The sequence below is a fragment of the Colletotrichum jinshuiense genome, chromosome 11 (genome assembly GCF_051148585.1).
Source record: "Colletotrichum jinshuiense chromosome 11, complete sequence".
In the NCBI taxonomy this organism is placed as follows: Eukaryota; Fungi; Ascomycota; class Sordariomycetes; order Glomerellales; family Glomerellaceae; genus Colletotrichum; species Colletotrichum jinshuiense.
In genome coordinates, this window is record NC_139304.1 from 450749 (window position 1) to 469481 (window position 18733).

The 18733-nt window shown below is 46.0% G+C and overlaps 1 protein-coding gene across 1 annotated transcript; it reads right to left on the minus strand.

Moving 5' to 3' along the window:
* Window positions 1–2457: 2457 nt before the first annotated feature.
* EsH8_XI_000081 (RHS repeat-associated core domain-containing protein) lies at window positions 2458–8229 on the minus strand (the record flags this gene model as incomplete). Its single annotated transcript, XM_083273989.1, has 6 exons — window positions 2458–3742; window positions 3936–5109; window positions 5518–6218; window positions 7008–7471; window positions 7787–7820; window positions 8108–8229. 6 exons carry the CDS (start codon window positions 8227–8229, stop codon window positions 2458–2460), a joined length of 3780 nt encoding a protein of 1259 aa, XP_083120325.1.
* Between the last annotated feature and the right edge of the window lie 10504 nt (window positions 8230–18733).

An 18733-nucleotide genomic window follows, 5' to 3' on the forward strand; every position in this document is an offset into this window, starting at 1 on the left:
ACCATCAACTTCAACAATCTCAAGAGCACAGTAAATGCTGCATGCGATTCGGCATATCTTGCATTCAGCCTGCTCATGGTGGCTGATGACTGCTGCAGCGGGCTGTCGCCTGTGTCGTATTTGGCCCAAGGTACTTGAGAAGGATGGCCCGCCGTGGGGCACATGTCTATGACGGAGATCCTGCTAGGGCCAAAATGCACTACTGCTCTGCAGCTCTGCGGCTTTATGTCCTAGATGTAGGCCGAAGACAAGGGCACCAACGGAAAAGGGCCGAATGTGTAGTGGGGGCCAACTCGGAAGCCTCACTGGGGTGGCAAGACATCATTGACCATAACTCGAAGACCATGAGCAGTCCAGTTGCACAATAAGAAATCCTAGGAGCGACTTCACATGTAGGCTGAGCTTGCAGAAATATCTACCCGGCCATTTAGTGTGCCAGTATTATTGCATGATGGTTTGCCATGCTTTCTCGGCCTTAGAGGTGGCTTGGAGAAGGGCCCAGAAAGGGACTCACAGCCTCTTTTGAGAGCTTCCTCACGAGGTAAGGCGTTTAGATCAACAATAACAGGCCTATAGATTATGCATATTGGGGACTCTCAATTGGTTTGTGTGTTCGTTTGGGAAGCCGTTAGACCCACCCATCATGCAGTAAGATTTTAGGCGTTTTTTCCTTTTCTTCTCTTGGTAGTAGATGTTAAACAGTTAGGGGAGTGCAAAGCATCACGAGATAACTAATCAGTCTACCAGAATCTAAAAGGTGATATGTAGTCCGTAGCAATGCATGCGGGTTGTAGAAAACACCAGCGACTTTCTAGTAGGCAGAAATTACACATTGTACTAATTATGGCGCGTGTCAGCAACGTGGCAGAACACTTTTTTCGGATAATAGCCCAAGGCTGCAGCAGACGTTTGCGACAGCTGAGGGTCCTTTGATCCCTGTCATCCGCACTTGTAGGATCGAGGAGGCATTCATCGCCTCAATTATGGATTCATCATCGAGAGCCATGAACCCGCAAGGCAGCCGCAGAACCGCGAAAGAGTGCCATTGATCAGAGGGCATCTAAAACATTCAGCCTACTGCAGTAGGCTTCAGCCACCATCACACCCTCAATCGTTTTGCACCGCATCCCACTCCAAAGTATACCGTCACCCTAGCCGCAGAGCCGCACGTCACACTGATTTCCTTTACCTCGTCAGGCAACGCCTCAAGCAGTGCCACTGGCCCCAGCCCAGCCAAGACAACAGCACAATTCCGCAATACCAGTATGGTGGTTGGTGCATTTCTGCAGGGCTATCGGTCCAATAGCACAGGCCGAAAGTGCGGCACCAGCCCCTATACCAAAGCGTCCTCGACAAATCGGATCACCACCACATCAGGAGGAGGACAAGATGCCAAGAAACAAGCAGTCGCGCAGCATCCGGGGAAAGCAAGACTTGACGGGATGGGTCACAACCTCCCCTGGATCTTGGATTTATGATTGGTCATCCTCATTTTATAGCTCAAGTCCTTGCAATTTGAACTGGAGCTCGCCCGACTACCGTAGATAGCCAAAGCAGCACTAACCCGTCAATTCCTGAACCAGGATTTCTCTTCAGCCTCCAGCCAGGCTTTGCTTCTACCGTCAGAAATCTACATACCAAATGCTCTCTTGCCTGGGTAGAGTCACCTCTCATGGAAAAAGCAACACAAAAAAAAACACTTTGTTGTACAATCGTTTATCGGGAACGACGGCTTACAGCCGTTGCCGCAACCTCCTCCATGATCAGACATCATATTCCGCGCCGATCCTCATATTTCCTCAAACACGGGCGTCAAACTCACTCAGGGTAGAGAGACATCTCACCACGCCGTTGTCGCGATGATGTCGATGCCTGCGCTAACGGCACTCCACCCAAGACAGCTGTTATCCATCCTCTGTATCATCCCCGCACTCGATCTCGTCCTCTTCTTCACACGGCGCGAATCTGGGTATACAGTCACCGCAAGCGCCCCCATGACGGCATTGCCTCTGATGACACGCCGCCTCCAGTTCCTGAAACCACGAACCCACAACCGGTCCGAAGCCGAAATACAAACCCCAGCTGATGTAGACCCCTCCATCCATTAAAGATCCCTTCCCTCTCCTTTTGCTTTAAAGCCTGCTGCTGGTACCATTATAGAACATGCTAAAGGAGCCTAATATATACTATAAAAATAGCTTAACTGTCGCTCCATTATTGCCTAATTTCTAGCTGCAATCTACTTCGTCTTTCTAGATAGCCTTTTTGCTTCCGTTTAGTTTTTCTAGGTCCACTAGAAGCAACAAGTTAGAGCTTCTAGCACTTACCAAATGGACAGTAGAATAGATAAGATCCTAGTTACTAAGAAGAAGGCCAGAGGCTAGGGTATTCCTTAGGGTAAGATACATTATATTACTACTCTAGACAGGGAAGTATAACGTTACAAATGACCAATTCTCACCAGTTATCGATTTTGTAAAGTTCCTCGTAATCATCCCCGGAGATCTGCATCCTCGTGTCGTCGAAGAGATCGAGCGTATTTCCATCAGTAAGCATCGCAAGACTCTCTCCAGCAATACCAGAAGCCTTCTGCAGGTCTTCCAGGCAGAACCTGTCCAATGCCCGCAAGAAGTCATTGCTAGTCGAACCCGGGAACTTTGTGCACTCGTTATTTGTGATAACGCGGTTGATATCCTTTTGTAGACCCTGCAGCTCATTGACGCCGGTCCTGATCTCTTTGTTCCTATCTCTCATGTGATCCTCTTTTTTATTGTCCGAGAACAGCTTGATGTTCGGGGTATCGCGAAAATGCGCCATCAGTTGGCTATTCTCTGATTTATTAAAGCCGTCCATAGCGTCATTCAACTTCCCGCGGATCCCGGTGTTGTCAAGCTCTAGTTTGTACAGGATCTTTTTCCCATCAATTAGCTGTTTTTTGGTCCGTGTTGCCTCTCTACTGCGGTCTTTCATAATATGAGTATTGATAGGCGGCGTGTAGGGAATCTGCTCTGGCGGTTCGACAACCTGGCCTTGCCCGACGTTCTGCTGTTGCGGAATGTTTTGTTGCTGCTGGCCATGGGTGAAAGGAAGGTTTCTCAGCACTTTCTGATTGTATGGTGACGTTTTCAAGTTGTCTTCTGGCTTTTTCTTCATCGTGCCAGCTGGATCGGTATAGTTGACCGGGTCATTGCCACAGTAGCAAAACAGATTCAGGCCGTCAATCGTCCCGATTGGATCTGGGGATATCCACCGTGCGAGCCACGGCGCATAGTACCTGGCATTGCAGTAGTAGAGTCCCGTTTCTTTGTCCCTTTCGTACGCCGCGAATCTGTATTTACGAGCAGCTTCTCGTTGTGAGCGCCGGAGAGAAAAAGCGCTTGATCCGAAGGGGTGGTATTCCTCGTAATGGACGATGAGTCCCGAATCGTCCAACTCCAGCTTGTCAGATGCTTGGTACCTGAACAACAGATGGTTTTCTCCCGGTTTGGTCATGTCTTCTTCTGCAATGCCCACGACTTTCTGATCAACACCGTGGATGAGGTGATAGCGCCTGGCCTTGTGGTAGTTGGACTGGTCGTCCTTGCAGGTGTAAATGTGTAGGTCGGTCAGGTACAGGGTGTCTTTGAGCTTCCTCGGGACTTCTGACCCCGAAGAAGCTCGCTCTGTTACTTTTCGCACCCTCTTCCCGTCTCTGTTGTACACATACCAGGTAGTCTCTGGCACTCCCTTTTTCTTCACCTGCCTTGAGCACGACTTCAGATGGTTGAACGGATCCCAGGCCATCGAGTGCATCCCTCCAATAGCTGTGGCTTGCCCTTGCCTAGCAGACCCGACCTTGTCTTCATCGCCATAGCTCCAGTGCTCTGTCTTGCCGCTCTGGGTAGCTGAGCCTGTTACTGCCCTCATTCTCCCTGGCCAGGCTCTTCTCCTCATACTCGTACTTGCGTGTCCAATGCTGCCCCATTGGCCCCGCGTGGTGTGTCACTTGACGGATATTGTCAGCTTCGTCGTAGCTATACTCTTCCAAGTATCTGCAAACTCTCGCCTTGGAATTAGGAATTCCAAAGCTGCCCTTGCCAGCACCATCTGCATCGGCGTTCTCACGGCCCTCCGCGGCTACAAGGCGACCAATAGAGTCGTATGTAAACGAGCTTGTTGCGTTAACGACAGTGTTGTTGAAGTAGAGAGTTCTTTGGGCGGCATCGTTGGAACGGATGACTCGCAGCATAATGTCGTACGAGTAGCTTGTATCCTCCAGCACTCTCTGGTCGGCTCGACGCACAAGCTTCTTCCGAATCAAGGCCCTGCTGAGGGCATCGTACTCGAAGGTAGCCAAGACACCATTGCCATAGAGTATCTGTTTGGTCCGCCCGTCTGCCTCGTATATCACGTTGGACATGTAGTCAACCCAGTTTGTGCCTTCGTGTCCATTGGATCTTTTCCAAGCCACTTTCTGGAGTTGACCGGAGATGCCGTAGTAGCGTCTCGTGAGCCCGCCATCTTCGTTCTCGGAAAGCACGAGCCTGTCCGATGCGTCAAAGGTCTCACGTCTTGTATGAACTGCTGATTCCAAGCCTGGATCCTTGTTCCAGTCAAGGATCCCCTTGAAGTCAGCCGCGAATTGGGTTCTGTGAGCCAGACAGTTCCCTTTGAAATCGAAACTCTTGTTCTCACGGACTCCAGACTGATCACAAATCGTCACGACTTCCCCACGCAGGTTCAGACGCTCCGCATCTTCCAACTTGTCTCCATACCTGATGGACTGAGCCAGAATCTCGGTCCCACCATCCTGCGAGAGCAGAAGGTCTGTCTCTCTGCCTATGCAGTCATACGTTGTCCGCCGCCTCCAGTTGCGGGTATCGACTGCGAGAACAGGTCGATTCATACAGTCGAAGAATGAGAATGCTGCTCCTGTGTCCATGCCCACGCGGAACAGTACCCGACCCAATAGATCAGTCGTAAGTGCCTCTACAAGACGGCCTTTGCTGTCAAGTGTCTCTGCCAAGTGTCCCGCTACATTGTACACAAGTCGTGTCTTGGATTTGGCCGCAAGGCGATCTTTGATCTGAAGAACTGGTCGTTGCTCAGCATCGTAGTGTGTCTCGTCTGCTGTTTCATAGTACATTTCCGACTTCGTGGCTACAGTCTTGGTTTGAGTATCATTACTCAGTAGAGCTGATGTTTGCCAGCTGGGGAAATAATCCTCTCTCGGGAGGGGGGCAATATATCGTCCAATGTCCTCATCTTCCGATGGGTCTGCCACTAGCACATTGTCTCCTCTGTCGTAGAAAGTGTCTTTGTATCCTTCAAATTTTACTTTTGAGAATGCACGATCCGCGTAGATAGTGCCGATTAGTCGAGACAGGGGATCATAAAGAAGGGTCTCGGCCCCCACGTGTTTGTTAGACGAGGGGGGAACAAACTCGTGGGAATTTGCTAGAGATGGTTGGAAGATCCTGACTGGCAAGCCTCTACTATTCTTCAAGGACCATCGGCCCATGTTCCACATCAGCTTACTGGAAGCTGTGTCTGTCAGAGAAGCTGTCTGCATTTCGATGAGGTTGCCATCGAGATAGGTAATATCGATGGATAGATCGGCAGCTGTGGCACCATCCACGTAATGAACCCTTCGTGTGATGTCAAAGAATTCCAGCTGGTGACAAGTTGTAGAGGTATCGGAGGTAGCTCTAGCTGGAACGTCACGATAAAAGCGATAGGCGGTGGCACCTCCTATCAACTGTAGAGCATTCTCTTGGGTTGGGGATGAGAAGAATGCCTCTTTCTGGGATTCCGAGGGTGTAGTGACGGTGGTTACCAGGTTGTCACCAAGGTCCTCCTCCCGTTTCCTTGATCGTGCTGATGCTACCAGCCTGCTCAAGGCATCGTGTGCGTAGAAGACCCGGTTGCCATTTGCGTCGACTACGCGGGATAGTGACATGCACCAATAGTCCATGTAAACCTCGACAGTGTTTCCCATGGCGTCAGTAGAACGTCGTATAAGGATGTTATAATCATCCATCTGGACCGTTGTGCGGTTCAAGAAAGGGTCTTGGGAAATGGTGGGTGTATAGAAGGACTTCCGGGCAGATATGAGCTCCTGGCTTTGATCAGGACTGAAGAAGGTTTGTCCACTGGGTCGCCACCATGATCCAGCAACTTCATTGCTATGACTCTTGATGTATCCGTAATCCCTCATCATAGTCTCAAAGCTCGAGCCCCTGGGAATGGTGCCCTTGGTCACGGCTGCCTCCAGCCACTCATTACTACCAACAAGTTCATGGGTACTATGAATGACCGAATAGGGCTGACATTGTCCGAGTGGAAGTGGCTCCTCTTGAGCCAGTCCCTGATCTCTGTAGTAGGTCTTTGTCTCTTCGGTCTTGATCCGAGATGCTGGGAGAGTTGAAGGCAATAACAATTGCCCGGTGTAAGGGATCTCTGGGAGATCCTGTAGCGTCTCGCAGGTATTTCTTGAAAACTTTGCAAATGCCATCGGAATATCTTGGGATGTGCAAGAGATACCAATGATCCGGTAGTTGCGCGAAATGCAAGGCATAGGTTTCCGAAAACAACCCCCCGACTCATCATTGATCGGTTCGGATAGCATGTGCTCGGAGTATGTCAGTAACGCGTCCGCTGGCTCAGCATGAGACACATTCTGCGAAGTGCTGGCTCTCCCGTAGGAGATAGTCATAGACTTGAGAGTGTCATTGTAAGAGTTTGTCTCGAGGATAAGCTGGTGGCTGTATATCGGTATCGAAGCTGGCTGTCGGTCGCTCTGGGCGGAGAGAACCTCTCGAATTACGCAGCGGTATGTCCCTGGATGAAGATCGTCTGTTCTTGGTGACAGTTGAAAGACTTGATGCGCCGTGTCCGTGACTATAAAGGGTTTCGCGGCCACAGGGCTATCATCGTCGTCCAGGATTTCCCGTCGGAGCTCTACCCCCTTGAGTGATCGGCAGAACTCATGAGTGCTGGCTATATCTGTCGGATCGACGGATGCATACGACTCGAACAGGGCGGCAGAGCTGGCCCGAGGCAGAGCCCTGTCAATAGGGGACATTGCTCCTGTATGGTACCACGTCTTGGTGAGGGTTCCTGGCTGCGAGAACTGGGCTGGGGTGCCGACATTGAACGTGTCAGACTCGAGGACCTCGACCATGCCGAACCCTCGAAACTCCTTATCAGCAGCATCATAGTATCCATCATGATATGTCAGAGTCCTAGTCGTCACCCGCTCGACCACGTCATCCGAGATCGTGACCTGTCTGACGCACTGCACCGGGAACCCAATCTTGGTGGCCCAGGGCACGTTGGATTTCTGATCGCGGAGGTAAAACCAGTTGGACGACTTGTAAGAGACTTCCACACGTGAGCCAGCCCCATTCTGATAGCTGGCGAGGCAATTCGGCTTTGGTCCAGGGGCCAGGTCTACGTAGTAGAGCGTCTGTAAGGAAACTGACCCTGGCACCTTACCAGTCCAACACAAGCATGACGTGCCTTTGCCGAACAGATCCAGTGTCGACACACTGCTAAGCTGATCAACGCTCGGGAATTCATGCAGGATCTGCTTCTTGCTCCAGCCATTGCCTGCTTGGAGGGAAAAAGGTACTTCATACCCCGCCAAGGTCCGGCTTCTCAGTAAATCGCTAAGCTCTCCGAGTTCTCCTTCGGGAACAACACTGCTAGCACTACCGACAGAATGAATGGTCTCGGAAGCCTTCAATACCACCCAACGCTACTTCATTTCCCGACGGCTTCGGCCACTACAGGTTTACCAACCTACCTCATAGAAGGCCTCCCACCCAGTTTCAGCGGCTCTGAATTCAAACCTCTACAAAACTACAGGCAACTTGAGTCAAATGCAACTGAGCACCACTCAGCAAATAGCCGCAAGCCAAAGCACAGGCCGTATCATATCGAATAAAACTACAGGCAACGTCTTCAACACCCGTGCCCTGCTGACGGGACACGGTCTCTTCTTTCTGCCGGATGCACTTTAAAGCACCGCGGATATGAAGCGCCTTTGTCAAAGGTAACAAACTCACTTTCGACGCAAGTCGAGGGGCACAAAGCTAAAGAAACTAGGGTCCGGTGATATACGTACTGCTCCGTCGTTGGGGACTCTTCTACATCTTCTGCATTACTGAGTTTTGTAGAGCAGCGATAGGCAAACTTGGGCTTGGTTGGCTCCTTTCCCGAAGCCGCACTAGCTTCTAGTCTTAACATGTCTTGGCCGAGTGGTTCGGGGAAGCCGGTTTCTCTACGTTGGTTCTTCAATTCGAGTCCCCGGGTAAATACCCTCTTGGAGATCATTTCCCAATTGAGTTTAAATGTCATTATCACAATTAAGGATACAGGGTCGTGAACGCCTATTGCTCTCAACCCAGGACAGCAGGAGAACTGCATAATATACACGCCGGTCCCCGGCCATAGCTCTGTTGCGCCAATCCAAGCAACATTCTAGCAATATTTGCAAAGCTCTCTTCAGTCGCCTCTGGTATCTCTTCAAACTCCGTTAATGGCCAATAGCTTTCCCGTATAAGTGTCGGGGAGGTCACGAAACAAAGGGGTGAGCGACCCTTGCTATCTCTTGAGTTCAATTCAATAGAAGCTCCCATCCCAAGCAGTAGGCGGACGCCATCATCGTTTCCTAAATGCACGGCGTGCAGTAGAGTTGTCTGTCCAAGACCGTCTACTAAGTCAACCCTTGCTCCTCTTTCGATTAAAAACTCAACGGTAGCCATGTTGCTCTTTCGCCCCAAAGCCAGCCACAACGGTATCCAGCCATCTAAGCATTGGACCTTGACATCGCGTTCTCTCATCTTAAATAGACCTGAGATTCCCCTTTGGCTCCGACAACCTCCTAGAAAAGACGGGGTTAATCCTGAGTAGTCTTTAACCTCCAGATTGCCTCCCGCTTCCAGTAGCAACTGGCAAACAACTTGATGCCCCCAGAGCGAGGCGGAATGTAGCGGCGTTCGTCCATTCTCATCTTGAGCCTCGATATTGGCTCCCCATTCGATGAGTACCTTGCAGATAGCAGTATTTCCAGTCTTGCAAACTGCATGTAAAGGTGAGACGCCCCATCTGTCTCTCAGGTCGACGTTGGCGCCTGCCATAAGCAATAGTTTTACAATTCTCTCATGGCCAAATTCAGATGCAATGCATAGTGGCGTCCGGTCCCAATAGTCTCTGCCGCAGTCCAGTTCCGCCCCTCCTTCAATCAGGACACGAACAAGATTCTCATGGCCTTTGCATGATGCAATGAGCAGTGGGGTAGAAATAAAGTCTCCCTCTGAGTTGGGACTCCGTCCATTTTTAATCAGCGCTTCTGTAACCACTTGAAGATAAAAAAATACGGCAACTTGCATTGCTGTCCATTTTGGGGGGGTTGTTGGCTCATAGGTATCAAACGTTTTTGGGGGAAACTCAAGTACCGCGCTTGATGCACTCACGTTTGCATCTTTGGCCAAGAATTTCAAAATGGCCGGGCTTACCACTGCCGCTATGCGGGCGTGATGTCCCAATGTACCGGCAGCATATTGAAACAGGTGGAAATATTCCATATAGTTTCGAAAGAATTTTCTGTATGACTGCGTGTTTTTAAGATCCTAGAGTTCTTCGAGCGCGAGATAAGAAACGCATGCATCCGAGATATACGAATGTGCATCTGGGAAGTACTTTGCTCGCGTACAGTCGGCTTTGAAGTATTCTTGTGTTGTGAAGTGAATCAGCCGGACTATATCGCTCTCTTAGTCGACGGTGATTAACCCTGCACAAACTGACAGGATTACCTCAATTTTTCGCAGGTTATCTTCATTAAACTCGATATCATTCTCTTTGATAGGGGCGTGTTGAAGCTCCAATGTAGAAAGAGGCCTCTCTGCATGAACGATCCATGTTAGAGTTCTCAGGCCGAGATCACGGAAGCCGGGCGACAGATCTATAATCCTTGTCATTACTCCATCATATGCCTGATGTAATGTGTGTTCTATTTCGGCTCCTTCGAGTTGATTATCGTGCAGTCGATTAAATGCGTCCATAGCGGCTCGTAATTCCGTTGCTGAAGTTTTATCTTCGAGCGATTCCAGATAGAGATGCGCCAAAAGAAACCTGAAGGTTGCAAAGCAAGTGTAAAGTTCGACCCGTTTCTACTTGAATGATACTAACATTCCATCTACTAGCCTCTTGATTCTGTCTTGAATTTGTTCCCGCAAACCGGGAGTTTGAGAAATACTACTAATTCCGCTACTTGTATAGCTGAGAAGAAGTCCTCTAGGCTTCTCCTTAGATACAGAGCTACAGGGGAACAGCTGCAAGGTAGCAGGGTGCAAGTAACTATATCCCAAGGGTTAACAGCGCTAGGTCTTAAGGACAGGACCTATAGAGAGGGGGATTATATTAGAGTTACAAAACTAGGACGGGGCTGTTAGGGGGGCACCAGGGGGAACTAGCGCCCTACTAGCGCCAACGTAGAAGACGGAGTATAGTTAGTCTGGGGTGTAGGGCAAAAGGAGCGCCTGCAGGGCACTAGAGGATGAAAGGAGACAGATTCAAATGACAGTCACCACTAGACTCTATGTAATCAATCGACCTCTTCACTTAGTACGCAAGAGCCCTAACATAAAGGGTTGATGTAAGGTCTGTCAATCTGATTATATTTGTCTGATAATGCATCCTTCTGCCTTGTCTCAAATTGCCGTAATCAGGCCAAAAATATAAGCCCTGCTTACTAGTATCAGGTTGGTTGGTGTAGATAGGGTTAAAGTTGCCTTACTGTTTACATGCTACAGGATGGTAATGAACTTTAATAGCTTAGTTGCTTATCATCTACACTGCCTCTATATACAGTTGTCACGAGGCGAAATCTGGGCAGGTTGGCACACTGCTGTATTGACCTATTTGCGAAGACTTGAAGGTGAAGAAGGGAAAATTCTCTACAGCGGAGCTGGGCTGGCTGTCCGTCCCTTTGTGGGCGGCAACAAACGGTCTCAAGTCACGTGTCTCGTCACGTGACCTCAAAGTCAGCCTCATCCAGTGGACCCCTGTCAGACATCAGGTATAACCCAAAGTACCACACATACAAGTGTGGAGATCTTCACTTTTGTGTGTACATGGTACAGCGGAATATCTTTGACAACCCCCCCGTGCGTTCCACCAGCGCCGTGACACAATATTAAGCACATGAGACCTTGCCCCACTCAGCTTGAGGGCTGGGCCTGCATTCGGTATTGCCATTAGAGTCTCGAGATACAACTGTAACGTCTCTTCTAACCGGGTAGAAGTTGCTTTCAGAGAAGGAACACTATTGACAAATGAGAATATTAAAAACTCTCGATGGTTTGAAAACTTACGCAATAGGTATGCAGGCCGTTCGCCTCGCAGCCCCCATTACCTCCCCAACCATAATTGCAATAATTCCTCGTCTCTGCATAAGCAAGAGCAAAGAAAATAGGAGTAATCCCAAGGAGTTTCATTGTAAGAGAAGTGTGTCTTAGGACTTGTGAGTAGTATTTTAGGTAGCTAATAGCCAGTTTTTAAGAAAGAGGGCAGAGGAAGATATATATAGTTATGTATTCTATCTAACTAAGAATTACCATGTGTATTACAGAATACGAACCGGAACGCCCGGATATTCCAATTTATTTTAATTCTAATATAGTAACACTACGTTAATTTAACTAAACATCCCCCAGGCTTGACCTAATTAGCTTAAATCTAACAGAAGGCGTACAAACAATAGCTAAGGCACCACTTAGAGGTCACAACAGCCCCAGTCACAATAGTAACTAAAGCAATTTTTCTTTAGGTGTACCTGAGAGTTCCGCAACATCCGAGGTCCTTAGTATATGCAGCCTCTTAAAGCTTGCCCTTATTAACCTTCATTTATATTAAAAGGATTATATAAGTATTATTAGCCCTGCTATATTGCCTGTGTTCCATCTGGGGATATACCTTAATTACCACCTCTGTGCAGTTCTGAAAGTGATAACCCTGGCCATCCCACTAACCTAGCAATAGGGGTAAAGCAGGACAAGTCTCGCCTATTAACAAATCCAGCTTGAAGTTTCCCATTATTAGGTAAGTTGTACTCTACCAAGTAGGCCATTTCTATGACCTTATCACTAAGCAGTATGTAGGTCATTTAAATACACCGTCTGTAAAATCCGAGACTCCGCGTGACTTGAGATCTTGAGGCTTGCTTTTACTACCTGTAATCAAATTTGTCAAGAATTATGTTTGATCCCTGTCAAACTTAATATTAGACTTTTATTCTAGTATATGTTGTGGATTTTCGGTTTATATTCTCTTCACTTCGTTCGGGGCGCCGCGGGAACCGCAGCTTAAACCGACCCGGATGGCTACCTTATACGCTCTCCGCGGAGCCCCGTCGCATAACGATGGTAATCGCACGTTTTTTCGGCGATCCATAGGGGTTGGGCCGAACGGATAGTTTCCATCAGTTCGCTTCTGCTCACCCTTATTTTGAAATTTAGCCTTGCTTAATAAATACAACTCTTGGAGTCCAAGTCAAGACATAGCGGACCGGTATAATTAGACCTGATGCGAAGTTAGTCATCCTTTCAACCAAAAAAATTGCAACCATAGCCACAAGCGTTGCAACATAAAAGGCCCCCTCAGAACTTGTCTGTCTCGGGAAGGCAGAGCAAAACAGTATCCGGAATGAAACCAAACGATCAATCCTCTAATACAACAGAGAAATTCTTCAGCTAGAGAGACGAAGCGCGCAAATGCGATTAGTTTATAGGATGCAGGAATGGAAAATGCGCCGTTGCTAGCAATGGCAGACAAATTCAGGACTATTGCTACACTGCAGCTGTTAGATTGTACGGGTAACCAGTGAAGCGCAGTTGTAGGCAGGAGAACTGTTGAATATTAGAGGCACGAAGTGTCCTCGACACTTGGCATGCGGCACAAAGTGCCCGCTGTCGGAGATAGATCCACATACATTGCTGTAAACAGCACACCATTTGACCCATGCAGGGGTAGGCCTAATATCCTGCCTACTTGCAATGAGTCAATGTGACCACGCTTAGATAGATGCGTATTTAGCTGGCCGAGACAGTGGCCACATTGCTCCTTTTACCTCCTGAGTAGTACGAATATACTCAATTCCAATTAATAGTCACACGCCCTGCTGACCGCCACCCTGTTGTCGTTGACAGTTAGCTGAACGCTCTAAGGTGGGGGATGGATATACTCCAACGACTCTTAGCAAGCGAGGCGGATGTCGTATCATTCTAAATAAGCGGTTGATAAGTAAGGGCGATTAGCAGTTGAGGTCGGTTCCAGGGCGCAAGAGAAGACGGAACAAGGTATAGACACAGAGTGCGCCTCAAATCGAAAACAGAGTTGTTCACCACAGAGAAATATACAGTCAGCACCTATAGCACAGCACGGCACGGCCATTCTGGCATATAGAAGATGCACCTTGTTCTTTAGATGCAAATCACTTATAGCTCTGTGAATTGTTATCTGAGGACACATTGGTTGTGGTTTGATTAGATCATTAAGACCTTCGCTAGGACCATACAAATTATCGCTGGCTTTTGCCCGACTTTCGTTCATAGGCTATGACTATAGGGCAGTGAGAGCGTTGACCTGATTGGCAGAAAATGACTATATAAATAATAATGTGAGCGAGATTTGCTGGATTTTTGAAAAAGAAGTCTCCAAGGTGGAATTGAAAGGAACACAGAATGTCTCAGTATATTTAATAAGCTGGTGGTTTCATTACATATGCAGAAGCGGAAGTTTGAAAAGGTGGGAATAGTGCAGCGGTGAAGATGTCGCCAGCAGGTCTTAGCGGTAGGTGTTACGACCCGATCGGATACGTGACTACATGATGCAGAACAGAGGATAATGATGAAGGCGCATCATTACTGAAGCTTTTGCTTTGTGTCGCAGTTGGTTGTCCTGACCTGCTCGCGACAGCGGGTTCCGCGGCACCCCGGCTAGTCGCCCACTCATTTCGGGCGAAAATATTCCAACAGTAATATTCTGTCAAATCTTCTTAGATACACTCTGCCACCTCGGCACTCCGCGGGAGCCTGGGCCCCTTAAAGCAATCAACTAGGACAATTTAATTTATTGACTAGTCATTTTTCCAATCCATGATTATCCGCGTATACCACCACAGCCGAAACCGAAGCGAATTCGGTATTTACAATTCTTGAAGACGGCTGTAACAGCTTAAAATGTAGCCTTGTAGCAACTAACCACAAGTGGTGGTTGTGTCTGTGTGTGTTTATGCGCACCGCACCGCACTGTACTGCACCTCACCGCTAAAGTCCTGGTCACTCTACACACTTTCAGTAGCAAATACATTACCTGGCAAATATTGGCCTCCCTCACACCCGGCAAGCTTTGCTAGACAGATAAGCTGTGTAGGTCCCTTGAGACTAATCCCAACTCTTTTGCTATCTTCCATCGAGGAGCGCCGCAACCTCACTATGGCAGCATTTATGCTCCGGTATACTCTGTTATTGTAGCGAAAGATACAATACTAGGCCAAAATTCCAGTCTTCTTCAATAGGACGCAGCACTGTCAAGCAGAGAATCAATCGGAAGTGCATTTTGAGTCACAGCCACGACGCACCACTATCTTTCCAAAGTAATTCGCACAGCCACTGCACAGGCAGCAGAAGGGAGATAAGGATCAATCAAAGCACTCATGTAACCGCAAGATCATGACGAGTACGCATAGTTGACATCAATTCCTCCAGGGGCATTCCCAGAATGAATTTGTTAAACCGGCCGCTAATTAACTCTATTACAGTCGGATGCTCGTTATATATAAAATCATTGTGAGTCCATCAGCTTGAAGAATGCTCCACGTCAATGATAAATTAACTAAGTCAATGGCACGTGTTCCAAATACTTGTTCAGTACAAGGCATCCACTTTTCAATCGAAGGCCCATAACTTAAGATGCGTGTTTGCAGTCAATATTGAAAGTGTGTTTGGCCAGCCAAGAATATAAATACTAGATGCCGCATTGTGCAATTTATTTCTTTGGTGCCAGCAGGCTATCGCTATTCTGATCATTTTTCTTATTATCCGCCCTGTGGTCCGCCTAGGTCCTGCAAGCACGCTCGCTATCCTTCCTCACCAGCTGCTTTACTTAAGACCATCAACGCGGAAAGTGAAGCTTGCATTTGTTAAGTACATAACTGAAGTTCGTATCTTTACTGAACCAAGTATCTTGTCTTTTTCTTCAAAGTCCTAACTACGTTTCATAATTAGGACCTCTTCACAATGAAGCTTCATCTCGTATTTCTATTGTTATCACCAACTGTCTGGGCGCAGTATTGTAAACCACCTCCAGGCGACTGCCGCGAGCTTAAGGTCAGCCTTTTTAATCTGGCTCCCGTTATAGCTACTAAGACAAACCAGTGTTCAGATTGGTATCCACTGGGTCCGCACGGCCTATGTAAATACGATAACGGACGTGACAAATGCCCTGGCAGTACTCGGCTTAAATGCTGCCAGTCGCAATTAGACGCCGCTCCTTACTGTTACTAGCCTTTCACGTAATAGGGGTTTTACACACACCAGGGCCTGGGTTTATTCCTGGAAAGGTTCCCAGCAGCCTGGTCTTACTTGGTCAATGTATCGAGAAACTGTATGTATTGGGTGAGCTTGGTCGCAAGACCTATTTCCGTAGCCTAATACACTACACCCACTATATAAGCTTATAGCAAGCCTTTTCTTAGTCCTTTTACTTCAATGAAAGATGAACCCGCCCCAGTTGTATCCTTGTTGTTTGATAGAGGGAACAAGCCAGAATGGGTTCTACGTTTACGTGGATGCATGCATTACCTGTGCTGTGGTTAGTGGTGCATGCGATCATGAAGAATGAAAAGGAACTGCGCTTTTGCTTAGCTGCACTCGATCACTACGTGACGTTGGAATAGGCTTTGCCTGTTTCTTATCTGCTCTTTTTTGCCTGCTTCTCAGGCTGGCAGCGGCCGGTCTCCTGGTGGGTCCCTCGTCGGTCGGATGTTCGCTAGCCGGCGTGCATCGCACGGTTGTGGTGGTGCGGCCGGCTCCGGCGGTGTCGGTAGCAGCTGACCTACAGCGGGCGGAGGGCTGAGTTCGTAAGGTCGGTCGTTGGTTTCGGGTCGGGGCGGGCGGGCGCTACGGCGTGGGGCGTTCGTTGGCTACGCGGTCGGTCCCGGTTAGTAGGTTAGTTGCCTTTTTTTCTTTCTTTCTTTCTTTCTTTCTTTCTTTCTCTGTCTTCTTTCTCTTTCTTTTCCTTCCTTCCTTCCATCCAACCCATCAATCCTTGCATTCGTTTCACGTAGTGACGCAACTCGGTCGATAGGTTCATCCATCGTTTGCTACATCACGGCATCAATTAATCACAGTCACGTAGTCGGTCAGTCGCCGCCCTCGTCGGTTTTGGCGTCGTGTTACAGGACAAGTTTAGACAATTGGCGACTGTCGCGGAGCGCAGCCTGGGTGCTCATTACAAGCAATGTTGACAGACAGCAGCCCAGGTATGTTTGCCTGCACTGACGGGTCTTTTGATTTATTACCACAGTCAGTCTCTACCTAGTCGCTATTGCAATATTTGATTCCAGTGTTGGGGTTTAGGCTAATCCCAGCCTACAAAAGACTGTAATATTGGTTTAGCGCTTAAATTAAATCTGTCCTTAGCCTTTCTTGGCTCTACATTAAACCTGCACTTGGTTAGTCTTATCTCTATTCTTGTCACCTTGGTTGGAAGGACCCTAGCAAGCTGAAAAGCAGGCTTGCCTTTACTCTTGCCTTCCGTTAGGAAAGGTTAACTTCTCCATCCGTAAGGGAAAAAAAAAGCCTTATACCTTAATCCCCCCTATAAGTAAAAATTGATGCTTTTTAGCTGTAGCTTGCCTCTAGCTAATCAGCGTCTTATATTATAATTTCAGCTAATTAGTATTTAGTGGTAGTTAATATTCTAGCCCCCTATAAGCGGTCTAGTATAGTTTACCCTCTATAGAAGCAAACTATAGTATATATTACCCTATAATATAGCATCTCTAGCCTATACTAAATCTTAATAGTTTAATTTAGTTGAAAACAGTTAATAATATAGAAATTTCTTTAATACTATTAATTTAAAAAGAAAATATTTAGGTATTTAAGTTAAAAATATATTTAACTAGCTTCTCCTCTTTTAGTAGTATTAAATTCTATAAGTTTAATATAATATTATATTATAATTATATTTCCTTTAGTTAATAAATTAGTATATTATATCTAACTAAGTAGATTTTAGCTGCTATTTATATATTTAGTTTTTAGTAGAATAGGGCGGGGTTTAACCCACACAGCCTATATAGATATATAGACAGCAGGGCCACTTTACCCCTAACTACATCACCATCCTGTCTTTTCCTTAGTCATCAGCAGGTATTTAGACCTAATTAGAGCAGATGGAGCCTGATTAGATATTAGTATATACCATTATATAAATACTCCTTTCTTTACGTAATCTAGAAATCTTCTATAAATTCACTTATACGTATATACAACTGTAGTAGAGGTAACCACTAAGCAACAAGGCAAACTCTTAACCCTCCCTATACAGCCTAGAAAGTATAATTATCTATTTAAAATAGGCCTAATTAGGCCTATCTCTAATAGATAATTAATACTTCTATTGCTTTATAGACAGGAAGTTACTTTATAGTAGGCGGAACCTAAAGTATATAGTAGTTACTAGGTGTATTATAGTGTTTTACATCTATTTATCCCTACTATTCTACTTTAATAGTGCCTTATAGTAGAATTAAACTGCTAATCTTCTTATTATAAGTAAGAGGTTAATAACCTCTTATACTATAATAATAAAACGAATTCTTTAACAATAAGATAAATCTAATCTAATTAAAGGAAAACTGATATATATAACTACTTTAGGAGAAGATATTTAACCTTAAAACGATACTAATTAATTAACTAATTAATTTAGTTAACTAACTTTTCTTTAGCCCCTATTAATCTATATATTAAAGTAAGGTTATAAGAAAGTTAAGTTAACTACTAAATAAAAATAATTAATATACTAATATTATTTAGCCTTTTAGATATTATAGGATATAAGCTAAACCGTATTAGTTTTATAGGGGACGGCTAAATTATATTTAGACTTTAGATTTAAATAAATATTAGCTTAATTAAAGGTAAGATATTAATATTAAGTAAAAATATAAGAAGGCGGAGTAAGGTAGTAATAATTAAGTATTAATAGACTATAGTAAAGTTAGGTTTTAGACTTATCTATATTCCCTAGTATTAAAATATTATAACCGCCTTACTTTAATTAACTTTAAAATAGGTAGAAAACATTAAAATAAGCCTAATTAGGTTAATTCTAATAGAGGTAACCGTCTTTATAAAAACTATAAAAGGAATTATTAAAACTACTATCTAAAAAAGAGGAAACTATTTAAAATATTATAAATAGTAATAATAATAAGATTACTTTATATAATACTAGGATTACCTTTATAGCTAAAAGATAGGTAATAACGTATTACTTATTTTTAATTAGGCTATAGTAGTAATAACGGCTTCTTTAAGCGTAGCGCCTACTAAACTAGGCAGCTTATACTTATTTACTAGTTAAAAGAAACCTAAGCCTTAAATTCCTAATAAAGGAAGCAACAACCTAGATGAAATACTAAAAACTCTACTACTTATAAAACCTATAATAATACTAG